Source organism: Scardinius erythrophthalmus, assembly GCF_964197995.2.
Source record: "Scardinius erythrophthalmus genome assembly, chromosome: 22".
Lineage (NCBI taxonomy): Eukaryota > Metazoa > Chordata > Actinopteri > Cypriniformes > Leuciscidae > Scardinius > Scardinius erythrophthalmus.
This window is the reverse complement of record NC_138242.1, coordinates 28,122,076-28,144,181: the sequence shown is the minus strand read 5'-3', so window position 1 is coordinate 28,144,181 and position 22,106 is coordinate 28,122,076. Positions and strand designations below refer to the sequence as shown.

At 36.6% G+C, this 22,106-nt stretch overlaps 1 protein-coding gene across 2 annotated transcripts in view; it reads left to right on the top strand.

Annotated features, from left to right (window-relative positions):
- The window catches only part of agap3 (ArfGAP with GTPase domain, ankyrin repeat and PH domain 3), a gene marked incomplete at its 5' end in the record, with an annotated part of 175,325 nt that overhangs the window by 93,676 nt on the left and 59,543 nt on the right, over positions 1-22,106 (top strand). For both annotated transcript variants that reach the window (XM_081353120.1, XM_081353119.1), the window contains 6 exons: positions 3,641-3,726; positions 5,645-5,786; positions 6,161-6,295; positions 9,980-10,107; positions 11,332-11,487; positions 15,908-15,991. In XM_081353120.1, coding sequence (XP_081209246.1) covers positions 3,641-3,726; positions 5,645-5,786; positions 6,161-6,295; positions 9,980-10,107; positions 11,332-11,487; positions 15,908-15,991 — 731 coding nt within the window. The remainder of the gene's footprint in view (positions 1-3,640; positions 3,727-5,644; positions 5,787-6,160; positions 6,296-9,979; positions 10,108-11,331; positions 11,488-15,907; positions 15,992-22,106) is intronic.

Here is a 22,106-nt window from a genome sequence, read left to right as displayed (position 1 = left end):
AACTAATACATAGGCCTAGTTGTTGTTCTATAATAGAAACCGAATATCAGTCTTTCTGTGATATAAAACTCGCATCAAGGCAGAACAGAAGCTCTGGCAGGAGTTAATATTATTGTTTATATTGATTTATTAAAATGAACATCTGTCATGTGCTGTAATAAAGCCATGTCCTCGGACTTCCCTTAGGTTTGGGGTTGATAAGATTTTTTCATGTTTTTGAAAGAATTCACCAAGGCTATATTGTGAAATATTATTACAATTTAAAATATGTTTATATATATCCTAAAATGTAATTTATTCCTGTGATCAAAGCTGTCATTTTGGATCTATTTAATGCATCCTTACTGAATAAAAGTATTAATTTCTTGAAAAAAAAATAACACTGACCAAACTTTTGAACGTTTGAACTTACCATGGTACATGTGTTTTTCGTCATATACCAATATCAAAGCACCTTGGTATTTACCACCTGATACCACAACTTTACCATGGTACATTTTTCATAAAATGATTACTATATATTCATATAAAATAGTCTTTCAGTGGAGCTACCTCAAAGAATACCATGATTTTACTTTAGTCGATGTCCAAAAAAACACGGTTTTACCATGTTATCATGTCCAAAGATCATGCAAGCGAAGACTCTTTCCTGCGTTGTCTGACGTTTGTATTGTTGTTTTACACTTGCACAAATATTTGTCAAAAGAGCAGTTGCATGATTTAATGTTATTGTGATTTCATACTGCATGAATCGTTTGCAGACGTTCTCGGTTTTATTAAGCAACGCTTGATTGAAAATGTCCCTAATTTCTTTTTAATCTTAATTTGTCATCTGCCATTCGCTCCTGCACAGACGAAGCTGCGAGTCTCCAAGCCGATGCTCCGCCTCTGTGGTTGCTCAGGTGTTGCCATGGCAACAGAGGGTCAGGCCACCAGAGCGTGTCATCAATCCTCAGCGTTTACTTTTGAGTGACGGGGAGAGATTAAATGTTTATGCCCTCATGGCACCAGCTGCCCCTCTGAAATCTAAATTAGAGATTAGAATTTTAACGACAGATTCCTGAAGACTGAAATCAAGGGCTGAGTTTCAGCGTCGTCCAAAAGCTGTGTCAGGCTAAAAAGAAAACTACGATGAGAAACCATCTATTTAGATGTTTATACGGCTTTCTGCCAAAGTCTGAATGAGCAGGAAACTTTGCTGCAGGGGTTTTTGTTCTGTCATATTATGACGTGTTCAGGCGTGCCCTTTTCTTTTCAACAACTTCAAAATCTTCATGTGAATGTGCTGGAAAAACGGAACTACTTTCAATTAATTTTTTTAGTGACGCTCCTTAATACAAGCATTGTTACTCATTTTTTAGGGTTGTAGATTTGAGCAAATGAATTGATTCCTGGAGTCATGTGGATTGTGAAACTACTGTATTAACTTTTCTGATTTTCAGATCTGTTTTGCATGCAAGCATGACTTGCATTTTCCTCCAGTAGATGTAAATAATTATTTCTGCATATTTATTATGCTTGCAATTTCATCTGGTGGATTAATATTGACCAGCATGAACATTTTGTTCTCCTTTAAGAAGGAAAATGATGCTGTACCTTTTTGCTTTTAGGCTCAAGGGAAGCATTTATGGAATAAAAATAGCTAGGATGGATTCTCAGGACACAGATGAACTAATTAAGTGGAGTGTTCTTGGCGTAATGGATCTATGGATGATATCTCTCAGTCGATGTGAGGTCACTGTTGGAATCTCTGTGTAGTGTCATGTTGTGTTTGGTTCTGCTATTATTACCGTCCCTCACCGCTCCGCCGGGCTGCACTTCTGTGCCCTCGATGTACCTCTTAATGCCAATTTAGCCCAGGGGTCACTGAACTTGAAAGTAATGGTTGGCCATGTGGCACGAACTTTAGCAAGTTTCAGTCATACACTGTGGAACAAGCATTCAGTCATTATATTTAGTTCTCAGAAGTGACAAAGATCCATCATGCATTTCCCAGAAGGAAGCAGAGGTAAAGTAAGCCTGCGATAGATTGTCTGAATAGGTTGTCAGAGTGAAGTCATGCACTGAATGAACTGAATGCTGCCTACTTTTTATAGTGAAATGGTGTGCATTGTGCTAGATTTTTGTCACATGTTCTCGTCACGTTGCTTGTGAAGGGTGTCCAGTTGTAAGATGAAATAATGGATCAAAAACAAGTGTTAGAATTGTCACTTTAATCACTTCCTGTATTTAACGCAGCGCGTTAACGCCGATAACGGCCCACCACTAATATATATATATAAAATTATATGTGTTTTTCATTGAAAATTGTGTTTTCATTTATTTATTATCATAAAATATTTTATTTTTTAGTATGTTTATGTCGAATAGTTTGTCACTGTAATTGCAAAAAGTAATGTTTATTTATCAGGCTGTATATACTAATTAGTATTTTACAATTTTTGTAATCATTTATTATATTAATTTATTATTTAAATTATATATATATGATATTCTTTATAAAATAGTGTTTACATTTATTTATTATTATAATTTATATTATTATTTAGTATATTTATTATGTCAAATAATTTGTTCATAATTAATTTATGTAAATATAATTTATTTGTATTATATTAATTATTATTTCAATATTATACATTATGTTAATGTTTTTCATTTAAAATTAAAATATGTAAACTGTTTTCATTTTATATTTTAGATATTTTAAATATATTTTATATTATTTACTATTGTTTTTTTCATATTTTCATTCTCTTAACTAACACTGGTACATTTCTATACATTTCTGTACCACACCGCTGTACCATTCTGTACCATTCAGCGGCTGCTTATTGAAATTTCCTAGCAGTCCTAACAAATCAAGCCATCTCCTCTCCAGGCTAGATTTAATCATTGCCTTTTTAACCTGTCATAATCATTTGAAGAAATCACCCTTCCTCTTTTGTCCCCCTAGAAGATTACCATAAGGCACGATTCAGTCGGCTTCACAAACTTTCCTCTAAAAAAAAAAAAAAATGCTATGTAATTTGGGGGAATCTCAGTAGCATCAAAGTTCCCTCAGCTTTCAGCACCAGCGGCTGTAAGGAACGAAAACAACTTCTGTAGAGGAGAGAATAAATGAAGGGTGAAAAATCAGAGTCTCAGACTCTCATTTCACTGCAGGTGTCGAAATCACTCAGATCTTCGGATAAGGCTTGCCTAATTTCATTTGTTGGCTGATATTTCTTTTTAATCAGTTGCTCTACTCGTTGTTAACAGAGATTCCCATGTTTCTGTGTGCTGTATAATGAAGCAGGAGCGATGGGCGGCCCTCTGGTGGCTGTAATCGTTAGTCATGTTTAGACATGCACGCACATACATCCCAAACACTCATTTGCACGCTCACTAACTCATCCGCTCTTTCTCCATCCCCTGTCCAACACTTCACAACTGCCAGAAGGTATACGTAAATTGAAAATTGGAAATGTCTCTCTGTTCAGATTGACGGGACTGGAGGGTGTACCTCAGGGGTGTATCTTCAGTCCCTTAATCTTGATGCTGTTGACGTCAACTGCACACCTCCTGTTGATAAATGAGCTTCACAGAGGACCATGTTATATAGAAACAGGATAATTAATGTTATTCTGTGTTTTTGCAGGAGGGAGGTTTAAAAAGGAGATTGTGGTGGATGGACAAAGTTATCTCTTGCTGATCAGGGATGAAGGCGGCCCCCCAGAACTGCAGGTAAGCCACAAGCTAAACTGTGAAAGCTGTGCAATTTTAGCATTGTTTACATACAATTATAATATTGTGGATTAGCTTTTGGATTTATATGTTCAGTTTTCATTTTAATTTAGTTGCCAACGCCACATTTCTAATTTTAGCTTTTATTAATATATACTTAAAAATATACCTAATTTTAAGTTTTTAAAGTTTTTCATCAAATATTTAGTTTTTATTTCAGCTTTTTTTTTCAATTAACAAAAAATGATTTTAATAGCTTTAATTTTAGTTAACAATAACATGTACAATTTTCCCTTTATTTATGAGGCTTTAAAACTATAATAATTTGAAAACTCTATTCTATAAATGTTGTCATTATGATTTGTATCTAGAGAAGGTCCCATTTTAATATTAAAAAACTATAATTGTTCATATTACGATGGAGACAATTTTGAGAGTTAGATGGCAGCAAAGGTAAACTAAATATAAAAATAAGGGAAATTAAGATAAAAACTTGTGCTGTGCACCCAATGTCTGCCCTTACTGTATGGAAAAGAGTAGCGTGAACATTTTGGATGAACTGTTGCTTTAAGGACGTTTTCTGGTCATGTACGGACATCTAATTGTAGTTTGTGTGGATAAAAACTGTTTACATATTTCCTTGTAAAGTACTAGTAATACCCCAAACACCTTAATTATCTTGTTCAATTTGCAGCTCCTGGGCTGCATGCTGACGCGGCGCTACAATAATTGATGATATCTGAGAAAGTGAGATTTTTCGCAAGTTGAGAAAAGCAGAGATCTGTCCAAATAGCTGTTAAAATATTCCACAAATGTCTCACCCAGTCCCCATTCCCACAGCAGAGAGCGGGATGTGGGGCTGTGTCATTTTGAACGGCTGTACTTGCCTCGTGGGACCCATTTCATGGTGGCCCTATTTTCACATTTTTACTGCGGCTCAGTGTAATTATAGTCTGATGGTTCTCATGGCGAGCGGCGATGAGTACTCGCTTCCTGTGTTGTGGGAACGGGGATTTGGAGTGAAACTTTTTCTGCCAGTGTAGCTCCTAGTGGAATAGCGGTGATAATTATTCTCTGTTAGTCTGTGTTCCGTTTAGCTGGTTTTATGGTAATGCGTAATTGATTAGAATGCAAATTACCACAAGAATTTGTAATACGGCCCTTCAAATTTCAAGCAGACGTCAGTGAGTGTGTCTCAGGGCTCTGGAATAATTCAAGTTACTGGTCACGAAATTGATCCGTGATTAGAATTATTCTCCTGCAGGTAATGGAAAACAAAAAGAGGAATGACATGCACGTAGGCTTCAGTAAACAACTGAAATTGCTTAAAGTTACTGAAATGTTTCTTCCTGCACTGCAAAATATAACTAGCATATACATATGGTCCATCTGCTCAATAGCTATAATGTTTGAGTTTGAGTTTATTGACAATACCACTTCAAACATTTCAATAATACAGTTGGGAGTACAGAATTGATTTGTATTATGAATTGGTACCAGAATTGGTACATAGAAATGATTTATATTTATAGGTTCCAAAAATATATTAAGCAGCACAACTGTTTCCTACATCAATGATAACTGAGTTTAAAATTAGCATATTAGAATGATTTCTGAAGGATCATGTGACACTGAAGACTGGAGTAATGATGCTGAAAATTCAGTTTTGATCACAGAAATAAATTATATTTTAAAGTATATTAAAATAGAAAATAATTATTTTAAATTGTAATAATATTTCACAAATTTACATTTTTTTCCTGTATTTTTTATCAAATAAATGCAGGCTTGATGGACAGTTTCAAAAACATTTAAAAATGTTTGACCGGTACTATATATATATACTGCGAAAGCTGTTAGCCAAATTAAATGATTAAAGATGTACAGATTGGTAATGTTTTGTTTGCTTGTTTTTCAGTTTGCTGCCTGGGTGGACGCGGTGGTGTTCGTCTTCAGCTTGGAGGATGAGATCAGCTTCCAGACGGTTTATAACTACTTCCTGCGTCTTTCCAGCTACAGGAACGCGGCAGAGGTTCCCATGGTTCTGGTGGGGACGCAGGGTGAGTCACGACACCATCATTCTTCTACAGAAGAGCACAGGATACACAGAATTTGATGTGCACTTGTTTTTATTAGATCTGCCATTAAAGTCTCGCACTTAGTCATAGTCTTGAAGATGACGAAATGGTACATTTGTCTTGTTTTAACAAAGCAGCAGGCTAGGAAGTCTCATCTGCAGTAAAATACTCTTTTTTTTACGCATTTGCCCATTACTTGTATGTAAATTGGATTTTGATGAGACTCATAATTATGATGAGCATTTTGATTCCGTACTGTCATTATGTTTGCTGAAGAGTTAGTTTAAAAGAATAGTACACACTAAAATGAATACTGTATGCTGTGTCTTCACTTAATGACACCATATGTCTTTTAGATGCCATCAGCGCTGCCAACCCCAGAGTGATAGATGACGCCCGAGCTCGGAAACTGTCCAATGACCTGAAACGCTCCACGTATTATGAAACTTGCTCCACTTATGGTCTTAACGTGGAGAGAGTCTTTCAAGATGGTGAGATGCCTGATGTGTTAAACTAGTGTCTCTGAACACACTTGCAGTGTTTATGTAGTGTTACGATTTGATCCTCAGGTGCACTGTAAAAAAAATCTGTTACATTTACGGTAAAATACCGGCAGCTGTGGTTGCCAGAAATTTACTGTAAAAAATACGGTAGCAACATTTTAGATACAGTAATAAACCGTATTTAATTATCTGATATAATGTTAATTTACTGACCTATTGAAGTATTTATATCTGTTTTGTACCATAGTAATACACTGACAACCACCAATCACAGTGGAGATGAAAATCACATGATGAATTAAAGCTCATCACAAGCTGCTCTTTCACAAGAACGTTAATACTAATAAAGAAGCTGCACAAACATTAAACACCATCATGGTGACACGCGTGAAATTTAAAAAATGCAATAACCATTAATTTAACAATATTAAATGTAACATAAAACCCTAATGTCATAACTGATTAGAAAAAACTAAGAAAACTAATTGTGGGAATGTCAATTTACGTTTTTTCAATGTAAATTATACAATGACTTGTTGTTTTTCACTTCCAAAAACTGCAAATTTACAGTATTTTACAGTAAAATTACATTAAATGTACCGTTAGATCTATCACAGTTGTTTACCGTATATAGTGAGGAAACTTTCTCTTAACCAATAAACAGTTTTTCACTGTTACAGTCTTTGACCGTTAAAATCACGATATTTTTTTAGTGTGTGAGTTTATCATCCTGGTTTGCCTGGTTCTTCGAGACCATTATTTATAAATATGGACCAGTGTTGAACTGGAGTCTAGTAGTTATTTTTTATGATGTCAAAAAGCAGAAATAAAGCAATAATTGAAAAGCAGTTATTATATCATTATATCATCGTATCATCATAAAACAACAATACTGCATTCATCTTTAAAGGTATGACCATGAATGGGTATTTATTATGACATTATTTGCTTATTGTATTATATAATATGCACAGCAAGTGTTGTTGTGAGACATTCTGAAAGCATTATCGTCCAGTGTTCTGCTTTTATCTTCTCATCTAACAAACAACTGTGTTTTCCGGTTGTTTTTATGTCGGTAGCGGTTAGTGCATTTACGAACAATCCTAAAAACCGGTTGGAATATCAGCGGTACTCTGAGTTCACTGATAGCGCTCTCTCTTCCGCCCACTGTCGTCATGTGGCATGAATGTATTGCTGAGTAAGCAACAGAAATCTGCCCACACATCTCTTTTGTGTCCCTCTAGCCGCTTGCTCGAGGTAGAGTGGTTTCACATCACCTATACCCAGATACACATTACATAAGTATTTATCAAGCCGCCGCACAGTAATCTGGTGTAGCTGCTCCATATATCCATATGAGAGTTCCTCCCGCGCGATAATTCCAGCAGCTTTATTGCTCCGCAGCGTTTCAGTTTCATCCGCGCTCTCCAATATCATCGTTGTCAGGATGGATTTCTCTCGGCCCTGCGTTTATTGCCGGTGTGTTGACGGTTGCTGTTTTCTTCTGCGTGTAATTGCCTCCTCGGGCTGCATTTGAAATAATTAAAAGACAGAGATGCGTTTGTTGTCTGGAGACTGTGATCCGTTCGACTTTTTGATAAACATCATCTCGTCTTTGCTGGTTTCTTTCGCTTGGTCTTCCTCTATGCAGCTCTCGTTTGTCTGTAGTATTGAAGTCATCTTTCTTTCTTCCTTCCTGTCTCTCTTTGTTTTCGTGAGGAGTAGAAGTGAATATTGTTGAGTCACTTGTTCAATGACCGTAGGCACACTGTACTGTCGGTCTCCAGAGTTCCTGGATTTATGCAGTCAATTTGCACGAAAACATTTCACTGCTGTGGAAGAAACATTGTGTGCGTCATTACAATCGAATTACAACTGAAAAAGTGTACATGCATAAGTTATGAACATCTCCCTACAAAATAAGCATTGAATGTAATGTAAATATCATACATGATACTCATATCATACCATACAAATATCATACATAAACATTTTGGACAAATACTTGCATACTTTAACTACCTTTCAAAAGTCTCTTCTGCTCACCAAGGCTACATTTTGATCAAAAGATTTTGAAATATTATTACAATTTAAAATAGCTGTTTTCTATTTGAATATATTGTATATAGTGTATTTTATTCCTGTGATCAAAGCTGAATTTTCAGCATCATTACTCCAGTCTTCAGTGTCACATGATCCTTCAGAAATCATTCTAATATGCTGATTTGCTGCTCAAGAAACATTTCTGATTATTATCAATGTTGAAAAAATTGCACTGCTTCATATTTTTGTGGAAACGTGATACTTTTTTCAGGATTCTTAGAAATTTCAACAGAACAGCATTTATTTAAAATAAAAATATTTTGTGTCATTGTAAATGTATTTACTCCGCTGGGTTGTAAAAAGTATTAAAAGGTAGTAAATGAAATTAGCCAAAATTAAGGACATTAAAAAGTATTAAAAAGTAATAAATGTCATCTGACGAGGTATTACATTTTCGAACCCCCATCCAACTAGGCCTATGAGTTTCAATTTTGTTAAGTGCAGGCCTTTCTTCTAAAATTCCAAAAATTGGCGTGGATTTATTTATGTTGCGAGTAGGACCGATATCATGTGACGTGGTGTTCGTTCGCGCGCGGCGCAAGAAACAAACTGGGTACCCGGCTGGCTTGCTGCCAAACCTGTTTGCGAGTTCGCTTCTATTTCAGTCATTTAAGAGACATCAGGGTTTTTCCTGCGTTGAACATTTTTTGGCGGCCGCCAAAGCCTTATTTGATCGGTGAGTAGCCTAATGTAGATGACTGCTGCGCTTGTGACAGGGTGCATGTTAACTGAAAGAACGAGCAGAGAGAGAGAGCCCCGGTCACGCGCGCGCACTCTCTCCACTCTTGCTCTCTCTCCCTCGCTCATTTTAATCAAAATCTATTGACTTGACACGATGGTAAAAGGTCGGAAGACCTAAGTGTCACGTGGCGCATGCGGAGGTTTATTTCTTGAATTACCGCTGGGTGTGAATTGTGCTTATTGCCTTATCTTCTCTGAAAAGCGTTCCACACATTTAGCTGACATAAACCACACTTTCAATAAACAAAAAAAACGTTTAGACTATAACTTAAAATAAACTTTTTAATGCTACTTTTTTATTCTACTTTTTGATATTGATATGATTATAGACCAAAATAATTATCAGGTCTAGCAAGAAGGATTTTATCTTACAAAGCTATGAAATCAAGTGGTAAAATCACAGCTTAAAAAAACAAACAAAAAACCTTTACTTTTCACTTTACACCGCTAAAGTTGCAGCTTGAAGTAGTGCTGGTATTAAAAAATATTGTGAAGGTATTAAAAAGGGTATCAAAAGGTATTAAATTCTACTTAAGAATTTCTGTATATACTGTTTCTTTTAATCTATTTAATGCATCCTTGCTGATTAAAAGTACTAAACCAAAACTTTTTCAACAGTATTGTATATAAAAACTCTCTAAACTCTTAGACCTGCAGGCAATCTCACCACATAGGTGATTCATTTTCATTTTAAAATGACTCTACCAGTATTAAAACCAAGTAGGACGTGTCAAATATTTGTTTGTGATTTACATTACATACATGATGTATATGTTAGATATTTTAGATAGATTTCAAAGTTGAAATGTTTATGATATGTGATTGCAGTTGCTCAGAAAGTGGTGGCACTGAGGAAAAAACAGCAGCTTTCGATTGGTCCGTGTAAATCTCTGCCCAACTCTCCCAGCCACTCGTCTGTCCCGGCCGCATCCATTCCCTCTGTACACATTAATCAGGTGAGTCTGGGGCATCTGTTCTGATCTGGGGTCAGCCTCAGTCCTGAACCAGCTAGCATGCAAACTGCAAGGTGAATCTCAGAGAAAAGAATTGGCAAGATGTTATTTGGAGGCTAGTTGTTATTGGTTATTTTGCCTTCAAAAAAAATATACCATATTTTCATCAAAATAGTTACTATTATCTTTTACTTAAAAACAATTGTAATCACAAAAGAAATTGACAGAAATATTTATTATATAGTTTTACAACTGTAACCGTAATTATAGTAGCTACGATATTTAATACAGAAATAGGTTTACCACGGTACATTATTATAAAGAATAAAGTGTCTCAGAAATATTAAGGTAAATGCTATTCTACTATAAAACCAGGGCTGGCCTTCTTGGGATTGAACCTACAACATTTGTGTCAAACGTTCAGATCTCTACTATCTCACAAACTCTGATCAGTCTAAAATAACAAAAGCTTTCCTGCTTTTTATTTTATTAAATAGTATGGCTTGGGCTGCATCTCATTTTGCATACTATACATACTATTAGTGTGTCAAATTAGAATTTGTCTGTCCCAAATCATAGTACCTTGGAAATAGAATTCCAAAGTTACATAAGTTGATTTTTACATAAATGGAGTTTTTTTTTTTTTGCATAATGTACTAATATTGCCCACAACCATCTGCACAGTGCAGTGCGTATTTATATATGCATAATGCAAATATGAGAATCAGGATGAAAGAACAGACCTTTATTTATTATTGAATTAAAATGAAAATTAGTTGAATGTCAGTGCACAGAAAATCATACTGATTATATTGTTCAATCTATCTCTCTTGTTCTTTTCATATCTGTATCTGTCTGTCTGTCTGTCTGTATCTATACTTATCTATCGTTATATCTGTTTTTCTGTCTGTCGTTCATTCAATCTTTCATTTTATCTGTCATTATATCTGTTTATCTAACGTTGTTGTTCTAACCATCTATCCATCTGTTCATCTCTTTCTATCTATCTATCTATCTATCTATCTATCTATCTATCTATCTATCTATCTATCTATCTATCTATCTATCTATCTATCTATCTATCTATCTATCTATCTATCTATCTATCTATCTATCTATCTATCTATCTATCTATCTATCTATCTATCTATCTATCTATCTATCTATCTATCTATCTATCTATCCTCCCTCTCTCCCTCCCTCCCCATTTCCCTCTGTTTGTTTCAGGCTGCTAATGGAGGAGGTGCGTTCAGCGATTACTCCTCCTCCGTTCCCTCCACCCCCAGCATAAGCCAGAGGGAGATGCGCATCGAGACAGTGGCCGCCTCCAACACTCCCACGCCCATCCGCAAGCAGTCCAAACGACGCTCCAATATCTTCACAGTAAGTATGAGGCAGCTAATGCAGAGCACCACGCACTCCCACTACTGAGAGTGCTGGACTTCCCCTGACTGCAGATCTCCCAGCAGCCCCTGCTGCTTTCAGACGGCCAGTGAGCAAGAGAGAAGCTGTTTCTAGGTCTGCAGTGAGTGGATCTGCCCTTAGGTACCCTCTCATCACCCCCTTCCCCTCAAGCCCAGGGCAGTGGAGGGCAAAGCCAGAGAGAGTAATGCCATCTCTGACCACAAGAGGGAGGTACAGAACTAAGTGTAACCGAATCCCTCCTGCCTCTGCTACCACAGAAGCGCATGACCACATGCTTTTTATAGCTACATATTTCAGTAAATGCGAGGAGGCAAGCATTAAAACACGAGAGATGTTTAGGAAAAGGCAAGACACTTCAATTTACGCTAATTTTTCCGCCATTTTGATTTGCCTCGTTCTTTATACACTGTAAATTTTGAAAGCTGTACACCAAGGGAACTTAGCTTTTTATCTACTCTGGATTTGAATACCTCCCCTCCCCAATACTGATAGTTTTCCCTTTGCCCTTCCTAATTTCACTGTGTCAATCAGCAAAATTCCCTAGCAAGCCCCGCCCCCTTCTCTTCTTTAACAGACATTCACCTAGCGTGTCTTTCCGCTGGAGCCAGACAGAGAGAGGCAGAGCCACACACACTGTACTACTGTACTAGCAACACCACCATCTCCAATCTAACCTATCAAGATCCACTACCAATCAACCCCCCCCCCCCCCCCCCTCCTCCACCATAACCAATTAAATTTGTCCCCATTCGCCCCAAACTCTCCTCCAATCAAAAGGATCCTGCAAGGTGATTGGCTGCAGCAGTGCCGGCTCTTTTGCTAGCTTCCCCTGTCCTGTTTCTCCCTCCCTCCCTGCTAGGTCGTGTCTAACCCCATCCACGCGAGACACGACGCTCTGCCGGTGCGCGTGACGGAGCCGAAGCACGCCACCTACCCCGTCTGGGTGCCCGAGTGGCAGAGCGAACGGGAGTTTCAACTCATGACCTTCTGAGGAGCCCCGTGAACCAGACTTACCGTGTGGGCGGGATCAAGGGTGAGGGCGGGGAGGGAGTGTGGGAGGAGCCATACCCAGAGGGAGGGGCCACGCAGCCTCTCGACATCGTTCAGAAGACGGCTGGGAGATCTGGACCGTTCACTAATTTTTCCTTTCGACGACATCTCTAACCAGTCATCTCATTGCCAATTGGATCTTTTTTTGCCAAATTTTAGCAAAATGTTCCAAAATAGCATGCGAGAAATGTGAGGAAAGCCTTTGTTTTGTCTTTGCTAGCTATCACCAGAATTTTCGGCAGTTTTTTTTTTTCCCCAATCAAATAATATAATTTATGTTAGATGTTATTTTATTGTTCCAAGTCAAGAGTGGCCTTATAATCATAGTCTTTTTGATCATAGTGAAAGAGTAAATTTGTTACCACCAGTAGACTATAAGAAATAACCACATTTGGATGTTCATCTACTAAGAAAAAAGAAAGAAATTAAATTATATATATAATTATATATATATTATATATATACATGCACACACACACACATCAGTGCCAATAAATTAAGGTAAGACATAATGAAACATATGTTCCATATTAAATAAAAAAGTTAATATTTACATTTTAAAGAAAGCCATAAATTTAATATTTTGTTAAAAATATTATTGAAAAAATTCAAAGACTAAATATTATTGAATAATATAAAAAGAACAGTTTGCCGATTTAGTAATATTTCCTATCACCTCATAATTCATACCATTCATTCCCTCATTATTATCATTTCATAAGTGTGTGTCTTTGCCACTAGATGTCAGCAGAGGACAGGAAACTAAGCACAGTGCTTCCATGATACTTAAAAACGACCATTTTTCGTCATTGGTCCAATGTGGCGTCTGTTTATTTTTCATTCTACAAGAGCACAGGAAGGGGTTTGATTTATTTTATTATTTCTCGACACATCATCACTATTTGCCCTGTAAAAAGCCAATAATCATACTACATCTGCCATCATATCCAATGTAGATGTCTTAGCATTTTTTACGATCCATTGCTTTTTTTTCACTCTACAACCTTTCTGTCCACGCTCCCCGTGACCAAAGTGTTGAACTGTTTTTGTCGATATTTCCAGATTTGTTCTTCTGTTTCCAACCTATCTTCAACTAAAAGGGCTTTCCAGCTTCTCCTCAATTAGATGAGCCCTTGGGTTGGTGGTGGTACGACCGCAATGCATTATGGGAAGGGGTCCTCCGTGAGGAGGAGCAAACAAGCGCTGCTTTATTCCCCCTAATAGCCCGCATTGCATCGTGGGTATCACCATGGCTTTCTTGGACACATGCCCCTTGGCAGCCATGGTTGAGTTTTAAGGACATTGGTTGGACAGAAAAAGACAGATTTCGAACTTTCGTTACCTGAACACATTGAACTGAATCATAATCAGTCATTTTACTGCTAAATGTTTATCCTGTATACTGAACAATCTCGGACTATAGCCATCGACAACACCATCGTGACCCCCAAAATTTAATAGAAAAAAAGAAGGATGCTTCGCAATTCAAAAGGACAGAACTTTTGCGGTTATTCCAAACACTAGGAGATTTGCCAAGATATTCTTTTGTTTTGTTCTCTTTTTTCTTTTCTTTTTTTGCCTGTTTTTCTTTTGAGTTCTGTGTCTGATGGGTTAGTTTAGCTAGTCACACTTCACACCGAGCGCCACAGACGGCGCCTCGCGTCTCCGTCCATCTTTATTAACAAGACCGCGGCTTTGTAAAGCACGTCACACTCGAGTGTGATGCTAGTCGAGGTCCCGATGCTGCACGGCCGGCATAGCGACGGATCCCTCACCGATGAAAAGATGTGAATCCGGATTCCGGATGACATAGCTTAATTGTTCGTGCCGACCGATATGCTGACCACCAACTAACTGTGAAACTAACATGATGTCACATGACACCCTGAGACGTCACATTGCGTTGTGATGCGTTTATAAAGCTGCTTGTTTCGTTGATGCAGGTGTCGCGGCGACGCCCGGTCGCGTTTGCTCGCTCGGTGTGAAGTCTGAACAATATGAAGGCCTTCATAAACGTAGAGAAGCGTGACGGAAATGCACCGACTTGTATGAATGTAGTATCTATTTGTGACTCAGAGCCATTATTTTGTTCTTTTATTGAATTGGTTTGCTTATTCATTTTTTTTCTTTCATGACAATGTGGTAAGATGAACTGTTCCATGCGTTGCACACTGTTTCGTTTTTTATATCATTCAATAATGGACAAATATAGACTGCCGTATATCTTGTATTGAATTTGATTTCCAATGGTATTCTATAGAAAGTATATTCTATAAATATATGAGATATATGAAACAGCGCCTCTTTAGTCGAACTCTCTCTTGTGGGAACTGCAATGTGTGGCTCTGCCTGTTGACTATTTCCACGTAAACCTGTGACTTGATTTGTATGGTGTCTGTATATATCCAAACGAAAATAAACTGTTGAAAAATACACATCAGCCTAGTTTATTTGAGTAGATGAAACCATACCTCTCTCCATTTGCGAATGAGCGCCTCATCTTGTTTCGTATGAGACCATGATGTTGTCTGTCGGGTATGAGTGCATTGTGGATGTTCTTGGTTCATTTTGAGTGAGAAAATTCCTTGTTTAACATTAATTCTTTGCTTAATGCCATTTTCCAGCCTCTTCCTGGAAGCGGAGACGTCTTGTAATCCAGATCTGAAATGTATAAATTAATTCCCTAATGTTTTCCCCCCCATGATTTTGCTTTGTTGGAAATGTTTCTGTGAATTTAACCCTAATATTGCATCTTTTTTTTTATTTCTCTCGTCTGACCTGGAAGTGTTTATCAAATGTTTTGACAGGTGGAGGCCGTCGAAAAGATGCACCGTATTAATTTAATCCTTCCCCCCCCCCCCCCGCTAACCTGTGCTGTTTTTCTCACTTTTGTATATAAAACTGCATTTATTGTTCTTGAATTGTTTGAATCTGTTGCATCTGTGGTTGGTAAAGCCACAGGGAGGCGCCAAAGATTTGCAAAAGAGCTCTTGAGGGGGTTTAGTTCTGACTTCCTGTGTTTCGTTATTGGTCGAATTTGATATTTTCCGTTGTCGTTTTGTTTTGTGTGTCTGTCCTGGTCTGTGTAAATATGTATCTATATATACTGCACGTTCAATGTGCTGCTGTATGTTTGCACCGTTCTGCTTGCGCGTTTATTTTAGCCTTTTTCTTGCTATTTTTTGTTGTCCCCCACAACACACTGACACACATTTCACCTGCACACACACACTAGAGTTAAGACACAACACACACACACACCCTCCCCACCTCCATGTATGTTCCCAGTGTGTTCTTTGCACTGACATCTTGTCTTGTTTCTTTGCAGTCACGGAAAGCCAGTGATCAGACAAAGAGCATTGAGAGTAAAACTGACAGTATAGGGAGTGGAAGGGCCATACCCATCAAACAGGTACGTCACCTTATTCATACACTCATTATATGAGGTAAGTACACTGTTGTAGGATAGGATTTTTAAATGTCAATATCTTAAGAAGTGTTTTACTATGTATGCATGATGTGGATGTGTGTTTCAGCACTAAAAGGGTATGCAAACTATTTTTGAAGACTTTAAAACTGAAATGAACTTGATTGTTTTAGGCTTTCTCTGTCAGTTTCTTTGTGCGACCAACAGATGTCAGTACAACACAATGTTAACTAAGTCTACATATTCTTGTTCTATCTGTAGTAACCTGTTGGCAGTAATGGTGGCAGTTTATATGATATGTAATTACACATAATCTGGCAAACAATGACTTACTTTCAGCTCCAAAATCTCTAATATGAATCAGTTGCAACATATTGGAAAATTATACTTAGCTTTGGCCTGCTCTTGCCATGATGCATTTGAATGTCCATGAACTTACACGTTAGAAAATTGTCTTGGAATCCTTAAATTTCTTTTTTTTAGTTTTTATGTTGGATATATTTTATTTATTTAGTCAATAATTGATTTTTCTTACATAATCATCAGCCTTGCCCAACTCACCCTAACAAGAAATTTGGGATTTGGCCACCCTTTGGGAAATGTGCAATTTTTGTGTATCCATTGCTTTTTTTAATCATTTAATATGATTTATGAACCGAAACTGGTATTTAATGTTGTTTAATCATGTATAAGAACTTTTACTTATAACATTCAGTAGAAACAGGTGTTCAAGAATCATTACATTCTACATTACAGTCAGTTTTGTGATGTATGTGTTTGAACAGAAGTTTAGTGAAATACCTTAGAAAGAGCTAATGTGATTTTGAAAGGATTCATCTTAGTAATTGGCGGTAGTACTTGATGGAGTAGCTGTCAAATATTTATTTTTCTTTAGCAGAGTTGTTCGTTCATTTGGTGTTTTTTGAGCCTCTGATTCAATTTTCAAATGAACCCTAGCCTTAACCTTTAACCCCTGCCAGGGATTAGCATTGTCACATTGAACAGAAGTCATTCCTAGGACAAGCATCACATGCAACCTCTGACTTTAAGCAAATCCAGTTGCAGTAGTTTACAAAATGGCTTCCAAATAGTTTATTATTTCAAATTAGTTTATTTTACACAGTCATTTTCTAATAAAATACTTTAGAATTAGGTAACAACGTCAATTAAGAAATAGTTTTTAAAAAGGAGTTTACAAATAAGGTAGTTTATAAAAGTAATTTAGAAATAGTCTCCAAGCAGTATTTTACAATAAATTCATTTCAAAGTAGTTTACGAAGGCTGTTTAGATTTAGTTTACAAAATTCTTTCCTTGTAGTATTTTAGAGAGTTTTTAAACACTATGTTACAAATAAGGTAGTTTTACAAAAGTAGTTTAGAAATCATTTCCAAATATGTTTGAAAATAGTTTAGTAAAAAATGTTGATTCGAAAGACGTTAAGACACAATTAACAAATCTAGTTTAGATATAGTTTAACAAAAGTGTTTGAGGAATTCTTTATTCCACATTTCCAAAAAATAATACACAACTAGCTTGAATGTAGTTACATAATTAAGTTTAAAAATAGTTTGCAAATAAGGTAATTTAAAAGAAGTTTAGTCAATTTTGTAATTCGTTGTAGTCACATGTAATTCAGTTTCTGTTGTGTGCTGTGAGAATAAATGTACAAATAAATTGTGTACAAGTGCCTGAAGTACAATTTGCATGAGGCAATTTTATGTTAAATTGTAGATCTGAAACGTATATTAATCTCAATGGATTACTTGCGCTGAGCTTTGTGACGCACTTCCGTTTTGAAATAGTACAGCTCATTTATTTCCGGTTATGTATATTTTCAATGTGCTGTAGTCACGTAGTTGACTGAACACCACCTGAAATGAATGTCTGCAAGAATATGTAAAAACCTGGACATGGATAAGAGATATTCTGATAATTCCTGTGTAAAGATCTGAGAAAGCAGCGGCTGTTAAACATACGGCATTGTTCCACCACAGGGTGTCAGTGCTCGTCTAAACTAGTGACCGTGATGCTAAAGAGCGCGAGACCTGATGAATACAAACCTTCATTTATTTGTATTACATATTTGAATTACTATTGTGTCATTTTTCATTGTCAATCATAATTTACATTTGTGGCCAAAAATCATAATTAATATATTCAAAATAGTTGACTGTCATTCTCCTCTATGCTGAGTTCGTTACCGTTTAAGATTAATTCAATAACATCGTTAAATTGATTTAAGGCACATTCATTCATTCAAATATTTTAAAAGACTGGAATAAAAGCAATCCTTTTTATCAGTCAAATTCATTTAAAAATGTGAAGTCAACAATTATGAAATATGATCAGTAAGAGAAAAACACAGTTAATGAGAAGACGAGCACTGGACTTCTGCAGGATAGTGGGGAAATATATGCATTTATTTATTTATTATTATTCAGAATGCACCGTTGGAAAGGAAATATATTTATAGGAACATTTGTATATGGATCATAGCATTAACATGATTGGGGTGACGCGTCCCTCTCACAGTTAACATATCACACAACTATTTCCTCTCAGTCAACCTCCTTTACTCTATCTCCATTGTGCATCAATTACACTCCTGCTTTAAAGATGATCCCTTTAAGAGCAGTCATTGTAATCTGTTTGTCTGTAGTGGATAGTCACAGAGAGAGTAAAGGAGAGGGGGGACGCTGGCCATGGTGGGACGCCTTTCAATGGAGCTGATTGCCCGGCCAGTCAAATGCACAGTCAGGAAGATCAAAGTGCCATGGGAGTATAATTACCTCCCACTGGGCAAATTACACACTGTGGACCCCCCCATCCCTCCTAATCAGTAAAAATGGTAAATAAGGACAACAATAGCAGTGATGGCTCAGGGGTGACACAGGGAGACTGTCAACACAAGGCTTTTGTGTTTAATCCCAGTAAGTTCCTCTTTCTTTCCCCCTCCTCTCCTCCGCTGACCACAGAACTGAGGCCATCGTGATGATAGACATGTCTGTGTGAGCTACAGGAAGAGAGGGATCTGTGTGTGTGTGTGTGTGTGTCTGTTGGTTTAGGAGATAGAAGACAGACAGGTGCGTGTGCATTCAGCATGGCGTTTGTATGATTATGTTGGCTTACTGTAGGTTGTAAAAAAAAAAAGAGTCTAATGTAAATAACCACCCTTTGCATTATGGTGAATCTTTTTTTGGGGGGATTTTATAATTGTTGTTTTATTTTTTGTTTTTTTGTATTGTATTGTGCAATTATTCTCATGACAATTAAGTCACATTTTCTCCTAAATTCTCATCACCATAATACGCTTGGATTATTTCATTTTGTATTATTTATATTTTATTTAAAAATAAATATATAATTTTTTACTTAAGTTTTAATTTATTTTATAGTGAAATATATTTTATATAAAGTTTATATTTAAGTGAAATGTGCATTTAACAATTTTTTTTCTGTAATTCCCATTATTCACAATGGTTATTTTCATTGAAATTTCTCATATTATTTTGTACCATTTTATACTCAATATTTACTGTAATGCTAATTATTTATTTACATAAAGGCAATACAACAAACACTACCATGATTTATAAATAATTTAATGTATACATTTTTTAAACTGTTAATACATTTTCTAAATTAATGAAAGAAAAATTGCATTCATGATAGTAATATATCCCCCTTAAAGTCCTGAGGGTGTCAGATGGTAATACCATGACACTTAATTTTATTTACCATATTTATGGTATTTAATTTGCACTTGAAGGAAAACTTCAAATACTACCATCATGATATTACCATCATTATCTTCAAAAACGTGGTACATAATGTATGTAACATTTTATAATGGTACTTTTTAGTAAGGAATAGATTAAACACATAATTTAATGATTTCAGACTTTCTCATTGAAATATCTGAAAGTATCAAAGTACATAGAGGTCATTTTCCAAGATCCACCCTGAACATCTTGCTTTATATTCTTTTTATTGATGCTAGACGTTCATGTTTCTCTCCTTTAGCATTGATCTGTTTCAGCACTGTGGGGTGTGATTTCGCCGATCATGTTTATGCATCCATGACTGTTGGAAACAAACGTGACTAGAGCGACGTCCATGTACGTGCACAGAAGCCGTTGCCAGAAGAGGTCACTCGGCTGTCCGTTTAATTTATTTGATTGGCAAACCGATAGGAATTCTGTAGGAACACATGCATTATTGAATGAATAATGACAGGGCAGTTCAGCTAACAGATGGTTGCTTCTTATGAAATGACAGTTCCTGCATAGTGATCATAATATATTATAAACACCAAATACAAGGAAGAATACAAGCTTGACCAAAACCCTCAAGCATGCTTCCTTTACAGTGTTTATACAGGATTAGTCAATCAGTCAAATCTGGAGAAATAAATAATATGGCTATGTTTGCATACTTTAAAAAAATATATATTTCTCTTTTATTTTATGCATTTGGTAGGCTACTGTTCAAGCTACATTAATGTTATATAAAATGATATATAACGAATCAAAATTTCTTTGCTGTATTATTTTATGCATTTGACAGACAACTCTTTTGAGATTTTTCTTTGCTTTTTTGCTATTACATTTATTTTTATTATTTCACATTATATATTATTTTATGCTTTTGTCAGATTATTGTTTGACACTACATGAATGTAATATAAAATTATATATAGCAAGTCAACTTTTTACATTTTATTTAATTTATTTTATTATTATGCATTTGGCAGAGTACTGTTTGAGCTATTTTTCACTGCTTTTTCTTTGCTATTTTAATTTGATTTACTGTTTTAACTGCATATATATTATTACTACTACATATGGCCTGTAGAGCATTTGGAAAAAAACTGCCAGCCAGATACTTAAAATAAAATAATGTGAAATAAAATCAATTATATATATATTTATATATATATAAAATGTAAAAAGTTGACTTGTTATATATAATTTTATTACATTCATGTAGTCAATGTAACTTGTAGTAATGTAGTAATGCCAACTGCTTTTAAAGACTACTTCTTGAGTGGTTGAGTTGATAGAGCTGCATTTAGGAGAGAATATCCGTGGAGGGATCAGATCAAGGCGAGGAGAGGATTAGGACTTGATTGTCGGGTAAACACCATGATACCCAGTTGACCCCGGGTCAGCAACTGATGTTAAGCAAGTAGTGTATTCTTCACGTGGATTAGTCCCCTTCAGTGTCAGGCCGGCCGGTTAACACATCAGAGCCCTCCTACTCTCTCACTCCCAACAGGAAGTGGTAAAGAGCACAGGAATCTTCCCTAATCCCCTAATTAAGCCAAAACAGGCCACCCAAACCCCCTGTGCTCCCTGCCGCCCACCCCTAAACACCTCTGTGCACTTCCAGCCCTGGCCGGGGAGTGTTTGTCCTGGCTGGACTTTAGGGGATAAATGCTCAGTGAGTGTTTTCTTAAAAGAACAGCGGGAGATTGATGGTGAGGCCTTGAGCAGGGGACGGGACGGAGGCTGGAAGCTTTTGAAGAGCTCGGGATCACAGGCTCTAATCCTCGTGCTAGCAGAGGTCTGGGAGAGTTCGCCGGCGCAACAGGCAAAAGAATACACACTGAGTCTGTGCACAAATTGGATTTAGCCTCTGCTCTCCCCCCACAGCACTGATATGTGCTCCTCACAGTCTTTGATGTGCACAGACACGGTGCCGATGCCCAATCCGGCCTCCTCCTGTGGGTGTCCACCAAGGAAAAAGTGATCCAGGCCTGGAAAAATTGGTTCTTCTCTTAAACCTACTGGTTTTGAAGCAGGAACCGCTAATGTCATATATATATATATATAATATACACATACATACATACATACATTTCTCACTTGTAAGTCATTCTGGATAAAATAATCTGCTAAATCAATAAATAGAAAGGTCTGTTCACACCAAGATCGATATGACAAACTGATGTAAATCACTGGAGGAGGTTAGTGGCAAAAATTTGCATTAAACAAATGTGGGCAATACAAAAAGGTGACCTACTTAAAGTAAAACAAAACATTAACAGCAAATGTTTGGTGTGAAGAAGCCATGCAGTGGTTTAAAAGGTGAAAATTG